General features: G+C 32.3%; 3 protein-coding genes across 3 annotated transcripts; all 3 read left to right on the top strand.

Annotated features, from left to right (window-relative positions):
* The first annotated feature begins 236 nt into the window (after positions 1–236).
* LOC149907147 (uncharacterized) lies at positions 237–12114 on the top strand. The gene is made up of 2 exons (XM_090103525.1): positions 237–413; positions 8298–12114. The coding sequence occupies exons 1-2, from the start codon at positions 393–395 to the stop codon at positions 11634–11636; spliced, it is 3360 nt and encodes a 1119-aa protein (XP_089959651.1). The 5' UTR covers positions 237–392; the 3' UTR covers positions 11637–12114.
* Positions 12115–13532: 1418 nt separating this feature from the next.
* On the top strand, positions 13533–14813 carry LOC149907146 (uncharacterized). The gene is made up of 2 exons (XM_090103858.1): positions 13533–13663; positions 13752–14813. The coding sequence occupies exons 1-2, from the start codon at positions 13652–13654 to the stop codon at positions 14811–14813; spliced, it is 1074 nt and encodes a 357-aa protein (XP_089959984.1). The 5' UTR covers positions 13533–13651.
* Positions 14814–20942: 6129 nt separating this feature from the next.
* Positions 20943–22578, top strand: LOC149907145 (uncharacterized). Its single transcript, XM_090103524.1, has 2 exons — positions 20943–21025; positions 21318–22578. The coding sequence occupies exons 1-2, from the start codon at positions 21014–21016 to the stop codon at positions 22467–22469; spliced, it is 1164 nt and encodes a 387-aa protein (XP_089959650.1). The 5' UTR covers positions 20943–21013; the 3' UTR covers positions 22470–22578.
* Positions 22579–23074: the final 496 nt, after the last annotated feature.

The raw sequence follows: 23074 nt of genomic DNA, 5'->3' as shown, positions 1-23074 counted from the left end.
TTATTTCTTAAAATTCGATAATTTATTAAAAAAATTGCACCACTGTAGTTACCATAATGTACATTCAAATAATTTAAAGTGCATAGAGTCGTGCGTTACCACCTCTATCAATCTAAGGGCCCAGTTTGACTAGCCATCCTGCATTAGTGTGCAGTTACAATGCATGTGCATGATGCACCGCCTACACACACACACTGCCACGCTCCGCTACCCCCATATATAAACCTATCTCTAACTATCCTTGAACTTCATTTCATCACTGATCGACCATTGAAAACCACCCTTTAGTTGTAATATCTTAACTGCATTAGGTATTCTGGATTGTGTGTGTGTTTAAAATATGTGATTGGTTGTCAAGGAACTGTGATATTTTGTGTTAAAATTGTTACAAAATGAGAGCCGTATTGCAAACGGTAAGTTTTAATTATTTGTGATTCTTTACATACTTAATTCTTAAACATAACTATGATTTTTATGATTATAATAAACGTTGTCCTAAAAATAACTGAATCATTTGTCAAAATAATATTAATGTAACATTTTTATTAGTTAGAAAACATAATCAATCACTAAAATATGTAATTATTCAATTTAAACTCATTTAAACTTATAACGAGCTGATATACATCGATCTAGCCTCATAATACATTTATAACATGAATAATTTAAGAAGTGGTGTAATATCGTGTCAGAGGCCAATACTGGGTCAAAGAGTTAAATAAACAGAAGTCAGCAGTTTATGAAAGCACACATTTTAAAAGTTATAATACTTTTAAAAAATACTAAATAAGTGAAGCAATCCTCTAAGAAGGTGTATATTTAACGCGCTATTAACCGGTTAATTAAGAAATTATTAACTAAGGGTCTCACTAATTAAAATGAATATTTAGAGATATCGTAATCTTCAATTTAATCTAATATCATACAATTTTCTAAATAATAAAATTCTAAAGAATATTGTGATTTAATTCGAAGTACTCGCAAGTAATTTTATGGTCGAAAACAATATCCAAATCTAGTTTAAAAAGTACTTTATCACTGTTTTCGTAACTTCAAAATTCATGCTTAGAGTTCTCAAGTTAGATATTTTAATATTTTGTTTTTTCTCTGGTACTTACTGTCCAGATTAAAAAAAAAATAACCTATCTCGATAAACGCGCTTTTTAACACGTAATATGTACATTATAGAATGAACGCGGAAAAACAACACGAAGAAAATATTCTTTTAGATTTATTGCCTTTACATCATAATCGCAAGTCATTTGAGTCATCAGAACATAATATTCAAAAGTTGGCATACATTCTTGGGGACTTTCCGTCTATTTCAAATATGATGTATGGTTTATTTATTTTATAAACACGTAAGATTAAAATTTATTTAATAAACAATAAAAAAGACTCATATGTACAAATATTCAGTGAGAAACAGTCTCTACAAGTAATTAAAAATTAAAATCGTTGCTGTCAGTATCAGTATGCACTATAAATGTAATACATACCTAGTTATAGTAATTTTAATGATATTAGTCTTAGTGAATCATAATTTCATAACGTAAATATTATTTTAATAGTTATATTCGTATTATAAGGCGTATACCTATTGAAATATTTGAAGATCTGACAAATCTGGATAATGTTGATGAGTATTTAAAATTCTTAAAAAAATTATGTTGTAACTACAAATAATTTCAAAAGCTTTAATTTAATTTTTTAAAAGATTTAATAAAATCATACGATAGTCAAATTTACAATTTTCTAGGTTCTTAATTCAGTTTTTAGTTTAATTAGAGTATATGTAGACCCGAAACTTTAAACAAAATTAATTTATAATTCTTAGATTATTGGGTATTTTAATAAATATTTCCTGAATACATAAGTTTATTTCGAAGAGATACTGTGTTCGATATCTTGATCTTAAAAATGCTTAATCTGTAGATATTGAGAAACGTAGGTGGAGTCGGCCGAAACGGTATGTTATCAATAAACATTATATAGAGCAAACGCTCTAGGTACATATTAGTCTTTTAAATTTAAATAAAATTATTGTGTGGGTATAGAATTTATATGGCCATTTAATATTAAAACTATTTAATAAATGGACCCATATTTTTGCATAAATAATAAGCAATGTATAATTTTTAAAATCTAAAGTTAACGAAACGCTGAAAGCTTCGAAGTTCGAGTTGTGAAAGTAACAAAGTGCAATAAAATCGAAGGCATTTGTAAATTAAAAAAAACTGAATTAGGAATCAATGTCAAGTCTACTGGGAAAAATTTTCTCGAGTGCCAAATTCTTCCAAAGTAAAATATAATATGTATTTAACGTTTGACAAAATACTTGATATTCACATTCTACTATACATATGCAATCTAGATTTATGTACTACTAGGTTTCCGCCCGCGGCCTCGCTCGCGCAGTCAAAGAAAAATCCGCATAGTTCCCGTTCCCGTGGGATTTCCGGGATTGCGTAATTTTCCCGGGATAAAAAATAGCCTATGTCCTTTCTCGGGTATCAAAATATCTCCATACCAAATTTCATGAAAATTGGTTCACTAGTTTAGGCGTGATTGAGTAACAGACAGACAGAGTTACTTTCGCATTTATAATATTATAGTATGGATTAGTTCTACAACATTAATTAATAGGATAAATCAAATTCTACGCCACTTAAAAACACAAAAACTTAATTGCACTTAATACATAGGTATTTCCTCTGTTTTGTTAAACGTTACTACCGTATTGTTTGGATAACATTCATCACTTTTGTCGCCAAGGAACTGTCCATTGTTCATAAGGTATTTATTAATCAATTTAATCTCTTCCGTTGCCGGAATATAATGTATTCCACTTTCTATATAGTATTATATAATAAGACACATGGCCAAATTAGGTACGCCTTACGAATCAGGCACGGTATTAGTTTCGAAATTATAGTAATAAAGAGTATTTAGTGAACACATGATAAGGAACTCTCTATGGGAACGTTTTTATAATTTATGTAGGTATGTATTTTTAACCAAATATGCCGTTATTATTATGTGTATTTATTGTTGTTTTTTCCTTATACTACTCTTCTATTTAGATGTTTATATTACCGTATTGGATCAATTACGTATTCCAGAAGAGAAGACAAAACACAAACATGAAAACACGGATGTGAAAAATCTCCACACAAGATTGTATACAATGAATGAAATGAAACCGAATTCAGCAGATATGCTAATTGCATTGATCAAGTTTCGATTTCATATTAACAAAAAATAAACGACAAGACGTAACGTTAATTAAAAGGCAATTAGTAATAAGAACGACGTGGGATGCGAATCTGATTGAGTGCAATGTCTTCTCGTATGAAAGTTCGCGTGTCTGTTACGCTTTGGGTTTTGCGTGAGTTTAATGCCTTATGTAATTATTAAATACTTGGCTAAATTAACCTTGAGATGAATGGAATTAAGAGTATTCTTGTGTGTAATGGCATGTGAAACGTATCTATTCGGTTCATTGTTTTGGTTTATAGAGGTGATTAGTGCGCGACGTTTTTTCATTAATTATGGACGGTTTGTTTCCGTTTAAAAGACTTCCTAGTTCCCACTTTCTAAATTTATGAAGCCTTTTTATTTATTTAATTAGTCACTTACGTATTCCTATGAATGTACCTATTTTTTAATTATACCTAATACGTATTATCGTGTTATGGGTAGGCATTATAGGAATGTTGTAATCGTTATGATTATAGAAAAATTGACTTATTCGTTGAATTACTATTATTTTGAATTTTATTAATAACATAACTATATGTGTAATCTACATAATGATTAGCTTAATCTCTTTTAAACACTAAATAGTTTATATTGAATTATTTTCCTTACATTGTTCACTATTCATTAAATTCTACTCTGTAATATTTTATTATTTTATTATTTAGAGCACACAAACTAATTCAAATCCCGACTTCTATTTCAACTTTCAAGTTATAATTTAGTGCTGTTTAGTAAAATTACGAAAAACTGAGCAACATCACAACATAGCAGTCCATGTATTTCGTTATCAATTTATGTTTAAAGTAAACTAGGCTAAAGGTGCGTTTACACCACACCGCCATAACACTAATATTGTATTTCATTTTGATATTGGCTAATAGGAATGGATATGTCATGGACAGAGTGCTCTTTACTGAGGAAAATTTTCAACTTTTTAAATATATGGAATGCTATTAAAAATACTATTTGGCTCATCCACAAGAGTTGTAAATGAATAATTTTTAAATGTGACGAAAAGGAAAATCCTAGTGCAGATCTAATGTTTGGGAGAGCTATAAATGTAGAGTTTTAATAACATATTGTCGTTTAAGATACCTACTTACATTAAATTTAACTATGGTATAAGTCGTACTTGAGAATTAGAATAAGAATTATGAAATTTTCATTTATTTGTAAAAAAATATGTAACACCATACTTTAAATCATTAAATTCTTATGTCAAAATATGAGCATAACCATAACCACAGTTTAGTAAATAAGTAGTAGTAAGTTCATAACAATAAATTTGTTCAATTTTTAACAAAATTGCTCATAAGAATCGGTCTCGTTCAGAGAAAGCTTAAAATGAGTCGATAAATATTGATTGATAATATTATACTGTATAATTTTCTCGTTGCATCGTAGTTTTGTATATTACTGTTAATTTTATATTAAGCAATAGTATGTTAGTTTTAATAAATAGCTTCTTTTAAAAAAAATAAAAACTCTTGAGCAAAATACGAAAAAAAATAAAAGAAATTGAAGATAGGCACGACATATCTCGTAGTCAGGAAATAAAATGTGCATTTTGTAATTCAATCAGTTCGTCCATTATATTTTCAAAACTCAATTAATTACACCTTAATAATTATTTTTTTAACATTATAAACAAGTCAATAAAATAATATAAACATAACCACGATATAACCACCACCACCGCGCCGAAAATACGCTACGGTTCGAAATGAAGCGTCATAACTCATAACTGTATGTGAGCATATTATAACTTGACAAATAATTTCAGCTACATCAAATAAACACTGAAAGGGAGATAGATGTGCAATCAATTAGCTATTACGTCAAGTACTGTATGTACAATGTTATCGGAAACATCATAATTCCTCGTAAGGCACTAAACAGGTAGTCGATGCGACATTATACGCTTTCCCCAATGAATTCCTAGTGAAACTTCTTTAAAAGGCCACAACGTAAGGGCAGAGAAAATACATCCCACAGATCTTGTCGCGTGACCTTTGGCTTTGATTTAAATGTTTAATACCCTTCAATAGAATGTCAACACTTTCTAATATTATTATTAAACATAAGTTGTGTTACCTTGTAAGAATATATTATGTAAGGGGTTCCCAGTATGCGAGCTTTTGAAGGATATTTCGGCGTGTGATTAGTGATTTGTTTTCATTTATTCGATTTATTTTTGCTTTACAAACACAACTGTTTTATCCGTCCATTATATTTTATTATATTATACTATTAAATAATTAGTAGAGAGAATAAAGCTCTTCAAGATTTCTTCAAAGTGTAGGGGTTACATTCAGTGAAAGCATAAAGTTCAATAATATGTCCTAACTTTTTAATTAATTTAAAGAACCACTAAAAGTCATGATTTTTTTCTTTTCACTTAAATCATTCGAACAATTTTCTAAGTAATATAGCTAATTCATATAACGGAGATCAACAATAACGATAGAAGAGAGTAAAAATAACGATATACACGTTATTTTTACATCTTTACTTTTTATTTGAAATTAATGCTAGGAACAATTATTAAAAAAAACGTCTTATAACAAAGAGGAAAACATCGACATTCATGATATCGATACCTACCGTTGAAGTTTATGTAAAGCTTTGCGCGATTTTATTCGAAGTAGTAAATGCATTTACTCATTACCCATCTCAATTTCAACGTTGTTCTGTGGGAATTATCTTTTGCCCCTTAACCCCGGACAATCGCTTTGTATGCATAACGAATTGAAAGCTTCAAGCGAACCGTGGGCTAGAAAGTGTTTGTATCCTTAAATATTTTGCATCGACCGCCACTTAGTATGTTTTATACATTAATTGTAGATAAGATAGTTGATATATTAGGAATATTCACTCAATTAATATTTTTAGTTCATTGGAAATGCAAATCAAATTACTTATTTATTCATAATGTTATGTTTGCAGTTTGATGATCATTCTAGCAGTGTTCACAACAACATAAACTAACATAACATATACATTATACAAATCTCGTGTATGTCGGGCGATGTCGAGATGGTTTTTCAGTATTTTAACATCGCCATAACCTATCATAGTATTCTTTATCCCCTGATGTAAATGAGTAAGCAGACAAAAATAATATTAAATGAAAGTACACATCTTTTAAAAATATTATCTTTGACTTTCCTATCGACGCATAACCCAACCCAGGGCTACTATTGATATACAATTTATGTACTTACTAAGATTTAGATAGGTATCTGTATTTTTTAAATTTCTACCTCATCGTGTCTCAACTAAATTTTATACGATTATAAATAAATGCCCACCTACAATTTATTTCGTCAAATATATTGTTTTTCATTAGAAGGTATATGTAATATATTTTAATTTCGATTTGTTTTAAAGTATATAATTTATATACCATAGGCTATACGTATATAACACTAGCGGTCCGCCCCGGCTTCGCCTGTGGTACATATACATTAAAAGGTAGCCTATGTTCTTTCTCAGGGTCTAAAGATCACTGGTCAACAATGATTTTGTTGCCCTGGATGTGAAAGTGGTTTAGAATAATTTAATGCATATTATATATAAAACTATTAATGGTTTTGGTAGATTGGCTCTAGTTTTTTTTTAATCTTAATTTTCTTATTAGACTCTAAAACGCAGCATGAAATAGAAGGTATATTTGTTTAACATCATTTATTTACTACAAAGTTTTACTTATTGTTTTGTTTTAGTATTTAATTAATTCAAATGGATATACAAATAGAGAAAAATCATTAAAACTTATGAAATAGTACAAGGAAATAGATTTTATAAGCTTCTCTTCTTAGTTAAATTTAGGACAATAGTTTTGTTATGGACCATCAGTAATCTGCCATCATGTAACGATCCCATATACCCTGATACCTTTATTCCATAATTTTTACTTCTTTTTCGATGCGTTCTTCCTGTTTCTCACATAAATTTCGCAGATTTACTGGATATCTATCCAGGAGACTGTGGGCAAAGTGTAGCTTTATGCTCGTATTTGCTCATAAAATAATGAAGTTTTTTAACAACTGTTGTGCAATTACTTTATAATTTGGTGTTTTAAATTTACCTTAAATTAACCAATACTATATCTCTCCATAATTTACATTCAGCATCAGTTATAAAATTTTGTAAAATTTTCATCTTTTATCAATTTTCGACACGCCCGTCCTGTAGGGCCGTCGGGTATTCTTCTTATACTTCTAGATTCCCTCAAAGGCCTTAATTCTCATATTTATTAATTATTCCTAATGAATTTGCTTTGTCTAATTCTATTAATAAAAACATCAAGGGAATTTCGTATACCTATTTACTTTGCTGACCAAGTGCTACTGGGTTTCTTCAACTCAATACAAACTGAACATTGTTGTTCATAAAAATGATTTTTTTACAGAAACCATTTATTATTCTGATATTCTACAGTCAGTTTTATAAAATAGGGTTATGTCTGAGCGAATAAATGTGCAGAAAACGTAATTCACCAAAAAAATAAACACTTGTTAGTAACCCGTATTCTGAAGGGCCGTAAGAAAATTTAATATATGAAAATCCAAATTAAAAAAAAACTAGAGCCAATTAAATAATTTTAATGATTACATTCGCAAACTGGGTACTTGAAATATATAAATCTGTAGAAATATCCAGGGCAACAAAAAAAAATTGTTTTTTTGTTGAGCTGTGATTATCTGTGCCAAATTTCATCAAAATTGGTATAGTAGTTTATGCGTGAAAACCATACATACATACATACAAACCTTTCCTCTTTATAATATAGATAGAGCAATAACATAAAATATATACGCAGCATATTTTTAAGTAAATCTTTAATTATTCATGCGCAATTTTTTATTTACTTATAATATATTAACCATTTAAAAAATATATAGATATTGTTTCAAGAAACAGAATAATTTGTCCTAAATATAATAGACCGAAAACTTTCAGTAAAGCGATAGAGCGGCGCGTATTACCAAACAATTCGCTAATCCTGTATTTTATTATTATTTCTGTTTCAGATACGGTTACTAGTGCTAATTCTAGTAGTCCACAACACGCACTGTCAAGATGGATTCAATAATCAAGACATCCTGCGCGTACAACAAGTGGGCAATGATGGACACATCGAAACGATTACAGGCTATAGCAAAAACATACATGACCCAAATAGTCAATCAATTTCTTCCATGAACGTTCAATACCAGATGCAAAATGACGCAAACAATTACGATTTTAACCGCGACCGCGGCAGAACAAGGAAAGTTTATCGTATCAAAAATCCCTTCCAAGGTTCACAAGGAGATGAAACTCAAATGGATAGTAACAATTCTCAAGATACAGGTACTGCGGCTAGTAACCAGTATGCTGGTATGCAGTATTCCCTACCACCTGAGGAGTTCTTGCAACAGATGAGAGCGGAAAATCAATACCTCCAACAACAGCAGCAACAGCAGCAACAACATCAGCAACAGCAACAGTTATCCACGCAAGCTTCTGTTTATTCATACACGGCTACTCCACAGCCCCAATATTCATATTCAACCATGACTGCTTCTAATTACGATAATCAACCCCTTCAAAATATGCAAGAACAAAAGTCTTTAAACTCTATGTATAATTCTAATCAAAATACATATCAATATAATACTGCTAATAGCTATAATTTAGATACTCCACATAGTACCCCAGCGCCTTCGTTTTTATCCACACCGAGTAATCAATATAACATTGGTACACCTACGAATACATTTGTTTCTAGCGCCTCACCTATGTACATAACTAGCCCACCTAACTTGCAGCCATACGTATCATCTCCTTATACAAATACTCAAACAGGCACTGTAGATTACAATAGCAACAGGGTATCTACAATTGGCAATAGCTTACAAAATTACGATTCAAATATGTTAAATAAAAAAATGCAGATGGAATATGGTAACAACTTAAGATACCAAACAAATTCACAGAATCAATATCAAAATGACTATCCTTCATCAACTATATCTCCAGTATCCTCTCCGTATTCAGAAGAAATAAGAGATAATTGGCAGAGTTCTGGTTCTAATTACAATAATGGTTTGGCCCTGCCTAAGTCTAGCCAAGATTTATCTCTGTCACAATATCCCCTAAACACACACTACCGATATAATAACCAAGAAGACACAAAATTAGATAACAACTACGACAATATTAGCCAAGATAGCCGTCGTTTCGGTGCTATAAGTGCAGCAAATAATGTATATTACAATTACATCAATCCTGATAACCAACAACAAAATAATTATAAAGTGCAAGTTAGGGAAGCAGATCAACAATTTGGACAAACGCCTAGTTATTCGCACGGTGATTACGGGTGGAAACTCAACGAAAGAAGGTCGCCTAGCTATGGGGGAGATGTTTCGACGGGAAGTTACTCAGGCTATCAGTTATACAATACAAAATCAGACAATAGTGGAACAATGAGTCAAGTTAATTTCCACATGGACACAAGTAGGCCGTATAATTATAATCAAATATCAAAATCCAGTACAGAAAAATTAGAAGCTGAAGAATTTGCAAGGGCCGCAGCAAAAGCTAATGAAAATTTAAAACAACAACTAGAAGCTAATCGGCTTTCAGCAAACCATCAATATGGTAACAATGTTTATTCAAATGGTGAGTCCTATTATACAAACAACGATAAATCTAGAAACAAATACGAAAATCAAAATTCTAATCAATATTCAAGTGGCTCATTGCAAACAGATTATAATTCTCCGTCTCAATATTTTTCAAGGGAAAACTACGTAGATAATAAACCTAAGCAGTCCTTTGATCATGATAGTGCTATAAAAAATATTGTGCCCATAGATGTTTCGAATGTTGTTCAAAACTCTAATGCTCAAATGAAGTCCAATGGCTTGGATTTAAACGATAAATACAGTTTAACGTCTTATAATAAAGAACAAGTTGAACAAAACTTAAAACAAGCTAATCGACCGACGAGCGAGACTTATTATAAAGATAAAAACAACGTTTATTCATTTGGAATTAAATCTCAACCAGAAGAATACATGTCTATTGCTGAACGTTTGAAACAGAAGGATTCTGTTTCTCTCCAAGGAAAGTCGCAATCATCAGATGCTATTTTTGGATTTGGAGGATTTTCTGGGAATAAACGATATGTTGATGATTCGTCACAACTAAACAACTATGGAAGTCACTCTTCTAGTAATCAAGATAGTTCTATATCTGCAGATAGTATACAACAGAATATTTTACAGCGTAAGCCACTAACAGGATCCGATATAGCGACCCTTATGAAATTTAATGATATACCTCTTCGTCTCACACATAACTTAAATGTTGACTCATTTAGGTTACAAAATAACAACTTTGATCAAAATCCATTACCCAATCCGCTTCCAGTTAGATTAAGTCAAAATCTTGAGAACCATCATGTTGATGTAGCAACCGATATATTGAATAAATTAATCGCTAGTAAACAAAATAACATAAACAACAATAGGCAAGAAACCGAGTCCCAAAATAGTAATTTGTTATCTACTATCAATGGTTTCAAAGTGGCTAATCCGTTTAATATTGATTTGAAATTAGTTGCTGAAATGCTTAAAGGAAAACCAATCATAGATGACAGTCAATTAAGTTCTTTAAGGGATCAATACGCAAAACCAATAAAGTTTGACATACCACAAATACAACAGCTTCTTTTGAAAAATGATAATACTGGATTAAGCACCAGTATCGGGACTATTCCTAGCTCTTATTTCGATATTTTTAGTAACAATCATTATCCTTTTCAAGGAATTAAATATTCACGCAGTGAGGAAGGACCAGAAAATATTCCAATTGCAGAACCATCAAATAGCCATCCAATAGGAGCTGTGGTCGAAGAGGACACTTCTTTAGTCGGCCAAGACAATACTGATTTATCTGAATCAGAGGAAGACACTGAAACTAATATTGATGAAGATCGGCCTCTAAAAATGTTTTCTACCAATCAAAGAACAATGGGTGATAGATATAGACATACCAGTTCGTTGACACACGGTCGCCATGCCTATCAAAGAAAGTATCCAAAAAGTTCAGTAGACCAGCCTTACCCCTTGTTAAAACCACCTCCCCCACATAAGTTACGTAGCAAGGTAATTCACCATTCTGATAAAAGTAGTCGAAAGAGGCGTATAACTAAGCCTAAGGCTCTCAGATATTTTAAGACGGAAGCTCTTTATGAAGCAAATGCATCTGATGTTGGAGAAACAAAAACTGCTGTTTCAACGCTATTAAAACCACCACCTGTAATGGAGGACAAATTAGATGTGATAGACGAGGAGGAAAACCCTATAGAAGAGACGTAACTCTTGTTAATTATCACATGATTCAATCAATAATCAATAATAACTTATTTTCTATTAAAATGTAGTATACTGTCGCTTAAACATATTGTATATTTTATTGATTTTACTATGAGTATAACATTACTATTTATTTAACATGAGCTTTTGTAAAAATCAGGACGTGATTAGGAGAAGGACACATAATTATATTTACTGTCCATTATTTAAGATGTTGATCGTGGTAGATGTTATTTGTATTTTATGACAATATGATTTCTTTTAACAATTTCCATTATATACTTCTGCCATTATAGTATAGTTATTTCTGTAAATAAATCGTAGTTTTAAAAATAAATTTATAATTATTATGTAAGTTGTAAATATTACATGTTATAATAAGATTAAAAGCATTTAGCTGTTTTGTATATCAATACAAACTGTTGATTTATTCTAGATTGTTAAGTTTTTGAGCTCGTTATTTAATAAAATTTTGAAACTATTTTTTGTATTATTATTTAAATATAAGAACCTACAGAAATTTTCTTATGTTTTCAATCCTTCTTATAAGTTAAAATCAATCATCATCATCATCTTATTCTAGGAATCCATCAACATAAATAATAAAGTCTATAATCGGAATATATCATATACTCAATTCATGTATTGTATTTACATAGGTAAATAAATTAATGATTTTTTTAATGTTGTCTAGAATTCCTGTATATAATGAGGTTTTGCATTATGCTTAAAGCATTAATAGAATTATCAAAGAGCAAACATATAACAAACATCAAAGGCATATATTACCTATAGTAAAGGCATATATATATATATATGTAAAGGCATATAATGTGTAGTAGTAATAAAGGCAAAGGCAAAACGACATATTTACTTACATATTTGTGAAAAACATTTTCCTTTACATAATATTTTTCTTGCTCATCGCTTAAACCTTCCAAAATTGCCTATTAATATATAATTTTTATAGTATAATTTCACTCCAATAACCTTAAACAAATGACAGAAGTGCAAAGTGTGTTAGAGTGCAAGACCACAAATTAATTTCTTCCACTTCTTGGGGTGAGAAAAACGATAAATAAAACTAATTTGATATGATATATTGTTTAAGATAAGAGTTGCGTGTGTTTCGCTTTCTGATCCCGCTGCTTAGCTGTTGTTTTCGCGGCCATTCCATACAATTCACAAGAGAACATAATCATTACGATGCTTCTGCAGGAATCAATCAATTTGAACATTCAATTTAGCGTAAAATATGAACGCTTCTTTATTTATTGGTTTTATCAATCTTGTGTATTGAGTATAAATAATAGTATTTAAGTTTTATTTACATTTAATCAGTATTGATATCTATATCTTAATCCAGTTTATTAAGTGCTTAATAATAATTGTTCTTACGTGTTAGTGCTTGTTTAGTCAATATAAAAACATGATTTATACTGAGTCGGAGAACATTAATAGACTTTGCATGCTTTGTATCATAAAAGTAGTGAATTAACTATTCCATGTTATTTGACTAAAAAAGTTGAATATTTGATTTATTATTCAATTTATTTTTTATTACATTCTATTTTTTGTAACTTAATTTATTTAAGGAATATTATAGTGTTCATTGTTGTTTGGTAAAGACTAAAGAGTAAATATACACAAGAAAATTTATTAGACACCTTGTATTTATTCTCATTTTATGTTGCTAGATGTAAACAAACTAAATTGAAAAATGTATGAACAATTTATTATAAATAATAATGTAGAAAATATTCATAACGATGCAGCGGTAGCGATCAGTGGGACAAGTATTAAGTAACTTACATTTGAATTAATTCCGATACATAATATTATACTGGTTAGAAAAGGAAGGAGAATTTTTGGCCTCTTCCGTCACTTTCGACGTCGTCCCTGCGGCTCGATGACACCGATATATAAGTTTGAAGGAAATATCCAAAATCGTACAAACGAGCATAGATAGTTGTTGAAGAAACAACTTCATTTGCGTGGCCAGCGATTAGCTAATCAGAATGGCTACTATTGTAAGTAATCAAAACAATAATATGGTCAATGATATTTATATACAGATTTAGGTTATCAAATACAATAAATTTTTAATTTCACTTCCAGACAAAGTTGACGACGTTAGCTATCCTACTAAGCAGCACCTACGCTGGTATTCTCCATGGAAACGACCATTCCCATGATCTCCATAGTCAGGAGCACCACGACCTGCACAGCCATGATCACCACGACCACCATGGCCCTGCTTATCCTCCAGCGCCCTTAGCCAGCCTATCAGCGCCGGGTTCATACGCTCCATCTTACTCTAGTTTCGCACCCAGCTCATTCCCAGCTGGATCTCTGCCATCGGCCAGCTACTCTGGAGCTGGTTTGATTGGAGGTGGATCAATCTCGGGACACAACTTTGGATATGGTGGAGCCGGCCTTACTGAAGCTGCTGTCGGATCAGCTGGATTCAGTGGACCCAGTTTCGGAGGACCCGGTTTCGGAGGACCTGGTTTATCTGCAGGCGCTGCCTTTTCCGGTCCCTCTTTGTCTGGACCTGGTTTAATCGGAGCTCCTATCGCCCCACCGGTTCTCGCTGGCGGTTCTTTACCTGGAGGCTTCAACGGTCAATCATCCCCCAATGGTCCTAAAGCTCCTGTAATTGACGAAATCCATGGACTCGCCAACAGCAACGGAGCGCCTATTCAGTATCGCGTGCGTGAGGAGCCCTACCAAGTATTCCGTGAAGTCACACACAGAGTTCCCCAGCCATACCCAGTGCCATACCCCCAAACCGTTCAGGTTCCATTCCCCCAACCTTACCCTGTTCAAGTCCCAGTCGTAAGAAACGTCCCAGTTCCCGTTGTTAAGATTCAACACGTGAAAGTTGACAGGCCCGTGCCGTACCCAGTGGAGAAGATCGTGAAAGTGCCTTTTGAAAGGGTTGTCGAAGTGCCCGTCGACCACCCAGTTCCCGTTGAAAAAATTGTTGAAGTGCCCATCGTGAAATTGGTTAAGGTTCCAGTTCCAGTCGTGAAGACTTACGCAGTGCCAGTAGTGAAGACTGTGCATCACAAAGCTCATGTTAGCCACGGACATGGCCATGGCCATGGCATTAACATCCACGGTCTCATTCACAATCTCGGACACGGATATGGCCATGCTTCAAACTGGGTTTCCTAATTTATTAAAGCTTAGTAAAGTTATACCTCTATTTAAGAAAGGCGATCAAGAAGACTGTAACAACTATAGACCTATCTCGATTTTACCAACATTAAGTAAGGTATTCGAAAAGTTAATATTAAACCAATTGACTAGTCACTTTGCATCTAATAATTTGCTGCACACCAAACAGTTTGGTTTCACAAAGGGGCGCTCAACCACAGATGCTGGAGTTGCACTACTAACACATATATATAAGGCATGGGAAAACTCAAAAAATGCTTTGGGGATATTTTGTGACCTCTCCAAGGCATTTGACTGCGTTGAACATTGTACCTTATTGCGTAAACTTAATCACTATGGGATTAAAGGACAAGCTCAGAACCTCATAGCCTCATACCTGCATGATAGGATACAAACTGTAGTTGTTAATGGAGAACGTTCTAGCGGTGCGTCAATTAACATTGGTGTTCCACAGGGATCTATTTTAGGACCCTTCTTGTTCTTGGTATATATCAATGATCTACCTTATTATTTACAGGATAGGTGTGAAATAGTTCTGTTTGCAGATGATACCTCATTAATATTTAATGTGGATAGGCATGACCCAAATGTTGACGAAGTGAACAGTGCTCTTTTACACATATCCGACTGGTTTACTGCTAATAATTTATTATTAAATGCCAAAAAAACAACTTGTGTTGAATTTTTACTACCAAACGTTAAAAAGTTAAGCAGAAATATTACCTTGAACGGGGAGGTATTACACCCTACAGAATCGACTGTATTTCTTGGGTTAACATTGGACGAGAAACTACAGTGGGGAGCCCATGTCAACACCGCTGCAGGTAAGCTCAGTTCAGCAGCATATGCAGTCCGAAAGGTAAGGCATCTCACCGATGAAGATACAGCTAGATTGGTTTATTTCAGCTACTTTCATAGTATTATGTCCTATGGAATTCTACTATGGGGCAGGGCAGCAGATATAGAAACTATATTTATCTTACAGAAAAGAGCCATTCGTTCTATATATAATTTACGTGCTCGGGACTCACTAAGAGATCTCTTTAAGAATACTGGTATCCTTACTGTACCATCACAGTATATATTTAATAATATTTTGCATGTACACAAAAACGCCGACTTACACACAAGTGTAGGAGATAGACACTGTTATGGCACAAGGAACAGAAATAGAATTGAAATGCCATTTTTCCGATTAGCTAAAGTTAAAAATTCATTTATGGGTCAAGGTATACGCTTTTACAATAGAATTCCTCATAATATTAAAGAGTTTAGTAGTTCTAAATTTAAAACTTATATAAAAAATGTACTAGTTCAGAGAGCGTACTACAGTATTCAGGAATATATGGACGATAAAAACCCATGGAGGGTTGTCGCGTAAAAACCACAGGACAGTTCTTTGGCATGTTATTACAATACTTATATGTTGTTACATATGTATTTTGTAAAATTGTAAAACTGACATGATTTAAAAGAGCAACTATGGAGTTTCTTGCCGGTTCTTCTCCGTAGATACTGCTTTCCGAATCGGTGGTAAATTTTAAAATATGTAATGACGTTTCAAAAGTGCTTCTTTAAGAAGTCTAATTGAATAAATAAATGTTTGAGTTTGAGTTTGAGTTTGAGTTTGAGTTACGGTTACAGTCACGGACACGGTCACGGCTGGTAAACAGAAGTTCAATACTTTGAATAAAATACCTCATTCACCATTGGCTAGTCTACTCTTCTGTAAATATTTCTTGTCGTTAGCTCATCGAGAGGCTGCAACGTAGGGTGATAACTAAGTCATTAATTTAGGAACACAATGTGTATTCAATATTTTCGTTTTGTAAATAGTAAGTAATATTTAGAATGATTACTTTAAATAAACGATCCTCCAAAGAACAACCTCTTTCAATTTTTACCCTAGATATAATTGCCGAATATATTTTTTTACCTAAATCACAGATATAAAATTATACAAGCCTATAATTTAATACATTGTTATTGTAATATAACAATATAAGTGTAAAGAGTAGTAGAGGTCTAGTCCAAAAATATGTAAAATAGAGATATAACTTACATAAGTGTCGCATAGTAAAATTTATGCTAAATAGTTAAGTATTTATTGATTTCGATGAAACTATCGATGTTGTTATATCAAAGATTATGTTAATTATAAAAACTAGTTCAAACCTTATTTACCTACATGCATATTGCGAAATATATATTTTTATAAAAAAGTAAAAATACTTATATAATCTACCTGTTTTAAACGGACTTTCAAAAATAAGGACAATTTCGAATGTATTTTAATAAATAAATAGAAATCTTGTTTGTCATTTAGAAGTCGTTTGTAATTTAAACATTTACCATATAAATTATGAGTGTAATATAACAAAATATTACACCATCAAAGTAAAAGAAACATGTTTAACACCTCATCGTTTAATCCAAACATAGATAATAAGTTAACCATGTTACTATATTATACTTCGAGTAAAGAGCCTAGAGCAATAAAAGCACAATAATTATAAGAAGGATATTTCTAATATATAATATACTAGCTTTCCGCCCGCGGCTTCGCCCGCGTTTTCAAAGAAAAACCTGTTCCCGTAGGATTTCCGGGATAAAACCTATCCTATGTCCTTTCTCGGGTATCAAAATATCTCTATACCAAATTTCATGCAAATTGGTTCAGTAGTTAAGGCGTGATTGAGAAACAGACAGACAGACAGAGTTACTTTCGCATTTATAATATTAGTATGGATTATCTGCCAGCTAATTGTTGTGTTTTTGAAGTAACAAAATCATGTTATTATATCTGAATTTATCAAACAAAACTAACAGATGAAGAATATTATATATAATAAGGAATGTTGAACTTTATTTTCCTGTAAAATTCAGAAGTTCTTCTGACCTACTATAGAAGTACCTACCTACTTCTGACCTAAACTTGGTTTGAGTATGTTTTTGATATTATCGAACTATTTTTTATTAGGCCTCGAGCTGATAAAAGCTTAAATTTGTACCTATAACCTGCACGCAACTATTACACAATTTAATGTTATACTTATTCCATGAAATTGTAGTTAATTCAATAAATGTCATCACACAATCCAGTTTCACGGGTATATTAATAGTTTTTTGTATATTTCCGATTGCACACAACCATAAACTTATCTAGATAATTAATCACAAAAACCATAAACAAGACCGGCCTACACTTAAAGATTTGCACCAAAATTACGTAAAGCTTGACCCGGAATAAAACCGGAAGGAGTGACTAATAATATCGGTCAAACGGTATTTTATTATTCATCATCACATTCCCAGCGACCAGGTGAAATTAATATAGTTACAGAAACAGGTTTACATTTAAAATGTTACTCAATGAAGGGTCATATTATGACAAAACTTTTACGTAATGGAAGATGAAGTGTTTATCAAAACTGTAACTAATATATTTCGGATGCTAATTTTATTGCCTATTGCTAAACGTTATTTATGATTATTGGTTGCAAATTCGATAGCTTTCACAGTTAAATTCTTCGAATTTTAAGTATTTTACGTGTATGTCGGATGTAATAACATTATTTTTGTAAGGGACCAATAATCTATATAAGAATATGCTAAATGCAAATATTCTTCTTTAATTAATGATCAAACGTCAAACGTTTCGTAAAGGTTGCACAGAAGGCGGCATTTTTTCTCTGAATAGTTAAATGTTAATTAATCTCTGATGGGTAATCTGTATATTCTGAGACCAGACTTGACCTGTGAGCTGATTAATTTCAATATCACGATAAGCTTATTTCGAAAAGCTTTTCTTGTAGGTGCCAAACAGCAAGCATGAAATCTGTTATAATTTAGATTATAAAGCTTTCTTTCATTCTTATCACAGATAATATCATACTAATTAATAATAAGTTATTAATAAACTAGTATTTCTAATGTAATTTTTATTATTATTATTATTTACAAGTGAAACTTATTTTTATATATGTACGATTAGAAAAATATCTATTAAGTAATGTCTGTCAAGCATGATAAATTAAATAAACAGAAACATCATGCAAATGCTTTGTACGATCGGAAGTTGATACCGGTATCGGTGCTATCAATCATGCTCGTAGTAACAGTACTGTCTTACATTCGGCGATGTAAGCTTGGCCCAATTACTATAATCTCTATATCTAGAACATTTTACTCGAATTTCACTTTTTTGTGTCCGCTTCATTATCATTTTTATAGGCAAACAAAATTATATAATGTTTTTAAATAATTATACAAAATATTTTTTTTTGTATTGAAAATGGTCCATGCGAATTCCCACAAGCAAAGCTCATAATCATTTCACTTCTTACATTTAAGTATTTACGTAATGATCTTGATAAGAAAGCCGAAAATTGCATCCTATTTCGTCAGAAACATATGATACTTTACTTTAAAAAGTGGAAATAAACGTGTTGATGACTAACAATACAAAAATTTCGATTCAACAAATGCTGGCACAAGCTCTACCAAGAAAACTACCATGTCAGATCATGTTATAGCATTCATACTTACATTTTACACTTAGGAAGTAAGTATGTTCGCAACTGGTTTTGTAGTTTCTCAATGGATAATTTTTTTTGGAAGAGTATAATTTATTTTTCTGGCAAAATGCCTAACTGCGCATTATGTGTAAAATGTAGTTCAACACTCGAAAATGGGGAAAAGGACTTCACTTTATCTATTTCAGTTAAATATCTTAGATTATATAATAACCATAGATTTAGTTAATGATCTACTTACCCACGTACCTACGTGCTACACATTATTGTTTAGTCCAATTAAATGTAGCTAATAAATTCAGCATTGGGTATTATGAATGAGAAGAATTACTGAATGCCTGAATGTATGTAATTCGTATGTAGAGCAATTGATCTATTTATTTTATTTATTATATTATGTAGAGCTTTTGTTTCTTAATTTTATTGTTAAGAAAAAAATGAAGACATTTGCATAAGAAAATTCGTTTCGTAGAAAAATTTATAAGAAAAATTCGTAAGAAAATTAATGTTGCTGCTCAATGTTTAAATAATAAAAGTGCTCAATTTGAACGAAATTTTAAATTTAAATTATACTATAAAGTTGCTATGAAAATTTACTTTATTTACGTTTAGTATGGATGATTGACGATTAATCAAATCAACTTCGATACAAATACATTAAAATATATCTAATGTAATAAAATCATCTTATGATAACTAGCTAGTAAGGATGATTTTGCTTAAAACAGAATCGTATGTTACATAAGGATAATGCATTATGCCTCATTTAGTTGGAATTTAACGAAAGTAGAATTCAGATCAATATTTAATTTTAATAAATTATCTAATGAACTTATGTAACGTGATATGTCATACAAACACAGAAGGAAGTAAAAAATTGGTAAAACGTTTTCTAATATCTATTTACTCAGGTTAAAGTAAATAATGCTTAATCATCACTTTGTTTATAAAATGTGGAAATATTAGGAGAGAATTTTAGCTCAGATATTAGTATATAGATTAATATTTTTTCTGATTTAATTTGGGATAACTTACCTTAAGTAATCAAAAAAGATAGGAAAGGAACATTGAAACATTAAGTAGAGTACACACGGACGGACTGAATTAGAATATTATATTGTCATATAAAAATGTATTTCCAATATACAGAGTTAAATTATTAATATATTTACTTTAGTTATTTATTATTTATGAAGCACCGACAAAAATGTGTAAGCTTTCTTCCTAAAGCTATTATAGGAATCGTTTTACATTTAAAAGTTTGATGATATTTCTTTATGTAATATTTATTTATCCATCTTTTTGTTAAACATTTTAACGAATAAATGTAATATATTTTTTGATCGATAAAAAAAAACATTTTAAAATATAATGCTATATGATCATAACATTGTTTATTTTAAATTACATTATTTTAAATTTCGCTTTCGTACAGATTAGATAGTAGACTTAATCTGTTCCATTAGAAAGATAAATTTTTGGCAAAACTTAAAGCTATCGATGTCATTTGTATAATTTATTCACGGGCGTCGTATCGAAAGAGTTGGCTCTATCACTTGTATAAATATGTGGTTTCGTTACGTTATCAAATCACAAACCACCCGAACTCGGAACAGAAAACAAGCAGCTTCTGAGGTGGCTTCTGGCGATTAGCTAAAAGCCATGGCGTTTGTTGTAAGTCCTTCTATGGATACTTTTTTGCAAGGATTTTTTATGAGAGTAACAGTCATTGAAAACAGATTGATTGATAACAGTTAAAGGACTTAAATAATTATCGGACATTGTTTTACAAATGTTTCAATACAATTCGAATTATAAAATATAAAAAAAGTTTCATTTTTTAAATACATTATGCGTTAATAAACTTTGTCATAACTGAACGAATTATGTCAGTCTATTTAAGTAGAACTTATACTTAATTTTTCTAATAAGAATATTCGCTAATGGAAAAATATGTTTGTTACAGGTTAAGACAGTGTTTTTCGCCGCGCTGGCATACAGCGCAAGTGCTGGTTATTTGTCCGGTCACGGCTCTGACTCCTATGTATCATCTGCATTAAATGCCCCATCCGCTTCATACGGACCACCGTCAGCATCTTATGGACCACCAGGTCCTGGTCCTTCGGGCGCAGATCTTAGTGGCCCGGGAAGCATTGGCGGAGGTTTAGAAGAGCACCATCACTCTGTCGTCGAACATGGCCCAGCTATTAACGACCATGGTCCTTCTTTCAATGACCACGGTACATCTTTCAACGATCATGGCCCCTCTATCCACGACCACGGCCCTATTGATGGTGGTTTCAGCGGTAACTCCGGTTTGAACGGCGGTGTTGTTGGTGGTCCCCTGAACGGTGGATTTGTCCCATCTAACTTTGGATCTGCAGTCGACGGTGGGGCTATTTCTGGACAAGGATTTGGCGGTTCTGGTTATGCTGGATCTGGTCCCGAGGGTTCATCCATTGGATCCGATTTCGGTGGTTCAGCTATTGGAGGTGGAGTTATTGGAGTCGGTGGTCCAGTTGTAGGAGGTGGCCCTGTCGGAGGACCAGTTGACATTTCTGGTCCTGCCGTAGTCAACGGTGGTGCTGTTATTGGACAAGGATTATCTGGGCCCGGTGTCGTAACTAACGTCGCTGTTGGTGCACCAAGAGTGATTGGAACAAGTGTGACTGTTGGTCGCCCTGATGCTGCTTCAACAAGGTACGAGCTCCAGTCCGTGGTTCAGAACATCGTCCGCCGTATTCCTGTTGAAGTTACCCGTCACGTCCAAGTTGCTGTCCCTCAGGCCGTACCTGTTCCAGTGCGCCAAGAAGTCAGAGTGCCAGTTCCACAACCCTACCCCGTGCACGTTGATGTTGTGAAGCACGTGCCTTACCCAGTGTACAAAACACACCACGTTGAAGTAGAAAGGCCCGTTCCAGTTGAGGTTGTCAGGAAAGTGCCTTTTGAGGTCATCAGGAAAGTCCCCGTCCCCGTTGAAAGGCCATATGAGGTCATCAAGAAGGTTCACGTGCCTGTCGAAAAGCACGTCGAAGTACCAGTTCCCGTCTGGAAGCCATACCCATTGCACATCATCAAACACGTCACCCACTACAAGAAAAAGAGCTGCTGCTGGTAAAAGGAGAAAGAGTCATTTTCGTGCCAAATAGTCAATAGCCTGTAAATATTATAGTCACTAGTTGTACATATTTTATACATAAAAATAAAATGAAACATTTTTACAAACATGATTGTCTTTTTCTTTCTTTTATATCAAATGCTACCTTCAATTTGAAGATGGAAATTTAAAAGTAATTTAACGACTAATGAGAGGATTCTATTGTCATGACAGCGAGCATTACTTCGGTCCATATAATATATGAGTAATATTTTCTATAAAATATTATCACAAACAAGAATTTCAGTCTATATTAACGATACAATACAATTCGTAGTAAGGGCTGTGGATAACATATTATGTAATATTCTACTGATAACTTGGAACGAGAATATCTAATAATGAGAATATCATTACGAGAACGAGAACGAGAATATCATTGAAATTAAGAAGAAATATAAATTGTTAATTGTTGATTTCACAAGATAGAGTAGATAATAATAATTTCAGTGAATAGACAAAGGTGTTAATCAAAAATAAGTATATTGAAAAGCTTTGTTTCTTGCACAGGTTTCTTGGGTTAGTTGTATAGGTGCTAATCAATCAGGAAAACTGCTGGTTCAAAA

This window comes from Colias eurytheme, chromosome 7, assembly GCF_061535395.1.
Source record: "Colias eurytheme isolate Ceu_HAF_F1 chromosome 7, ilColEury1 Martin Lab GWU primary, whole genome shotgun sequence".
NCBI lineage: Eukaryota > Metazoa > Arthropoda > Insecta > Lepidoptera > Pieridae > Colias > Colias eurytheme.
This window is presented reverse-complemented; position numbering and strand designations above follow the sequence as displayed.

Excerpts from the sequence above, each read along its gene's own strand:
- LOC149907147 (XM_090103525.1), top strand. The coding sequence starts at position 393 with ATGAGAGCCGTATTGCAAACG. Across the intron at positions 414-8,297 it reads TGAGAGCCGTATTGCAAACG|ATACGGTTACTAGTGCTAAT; the intron begins GTAAGTTTTAAT and ends TTTCTGTTTCAG.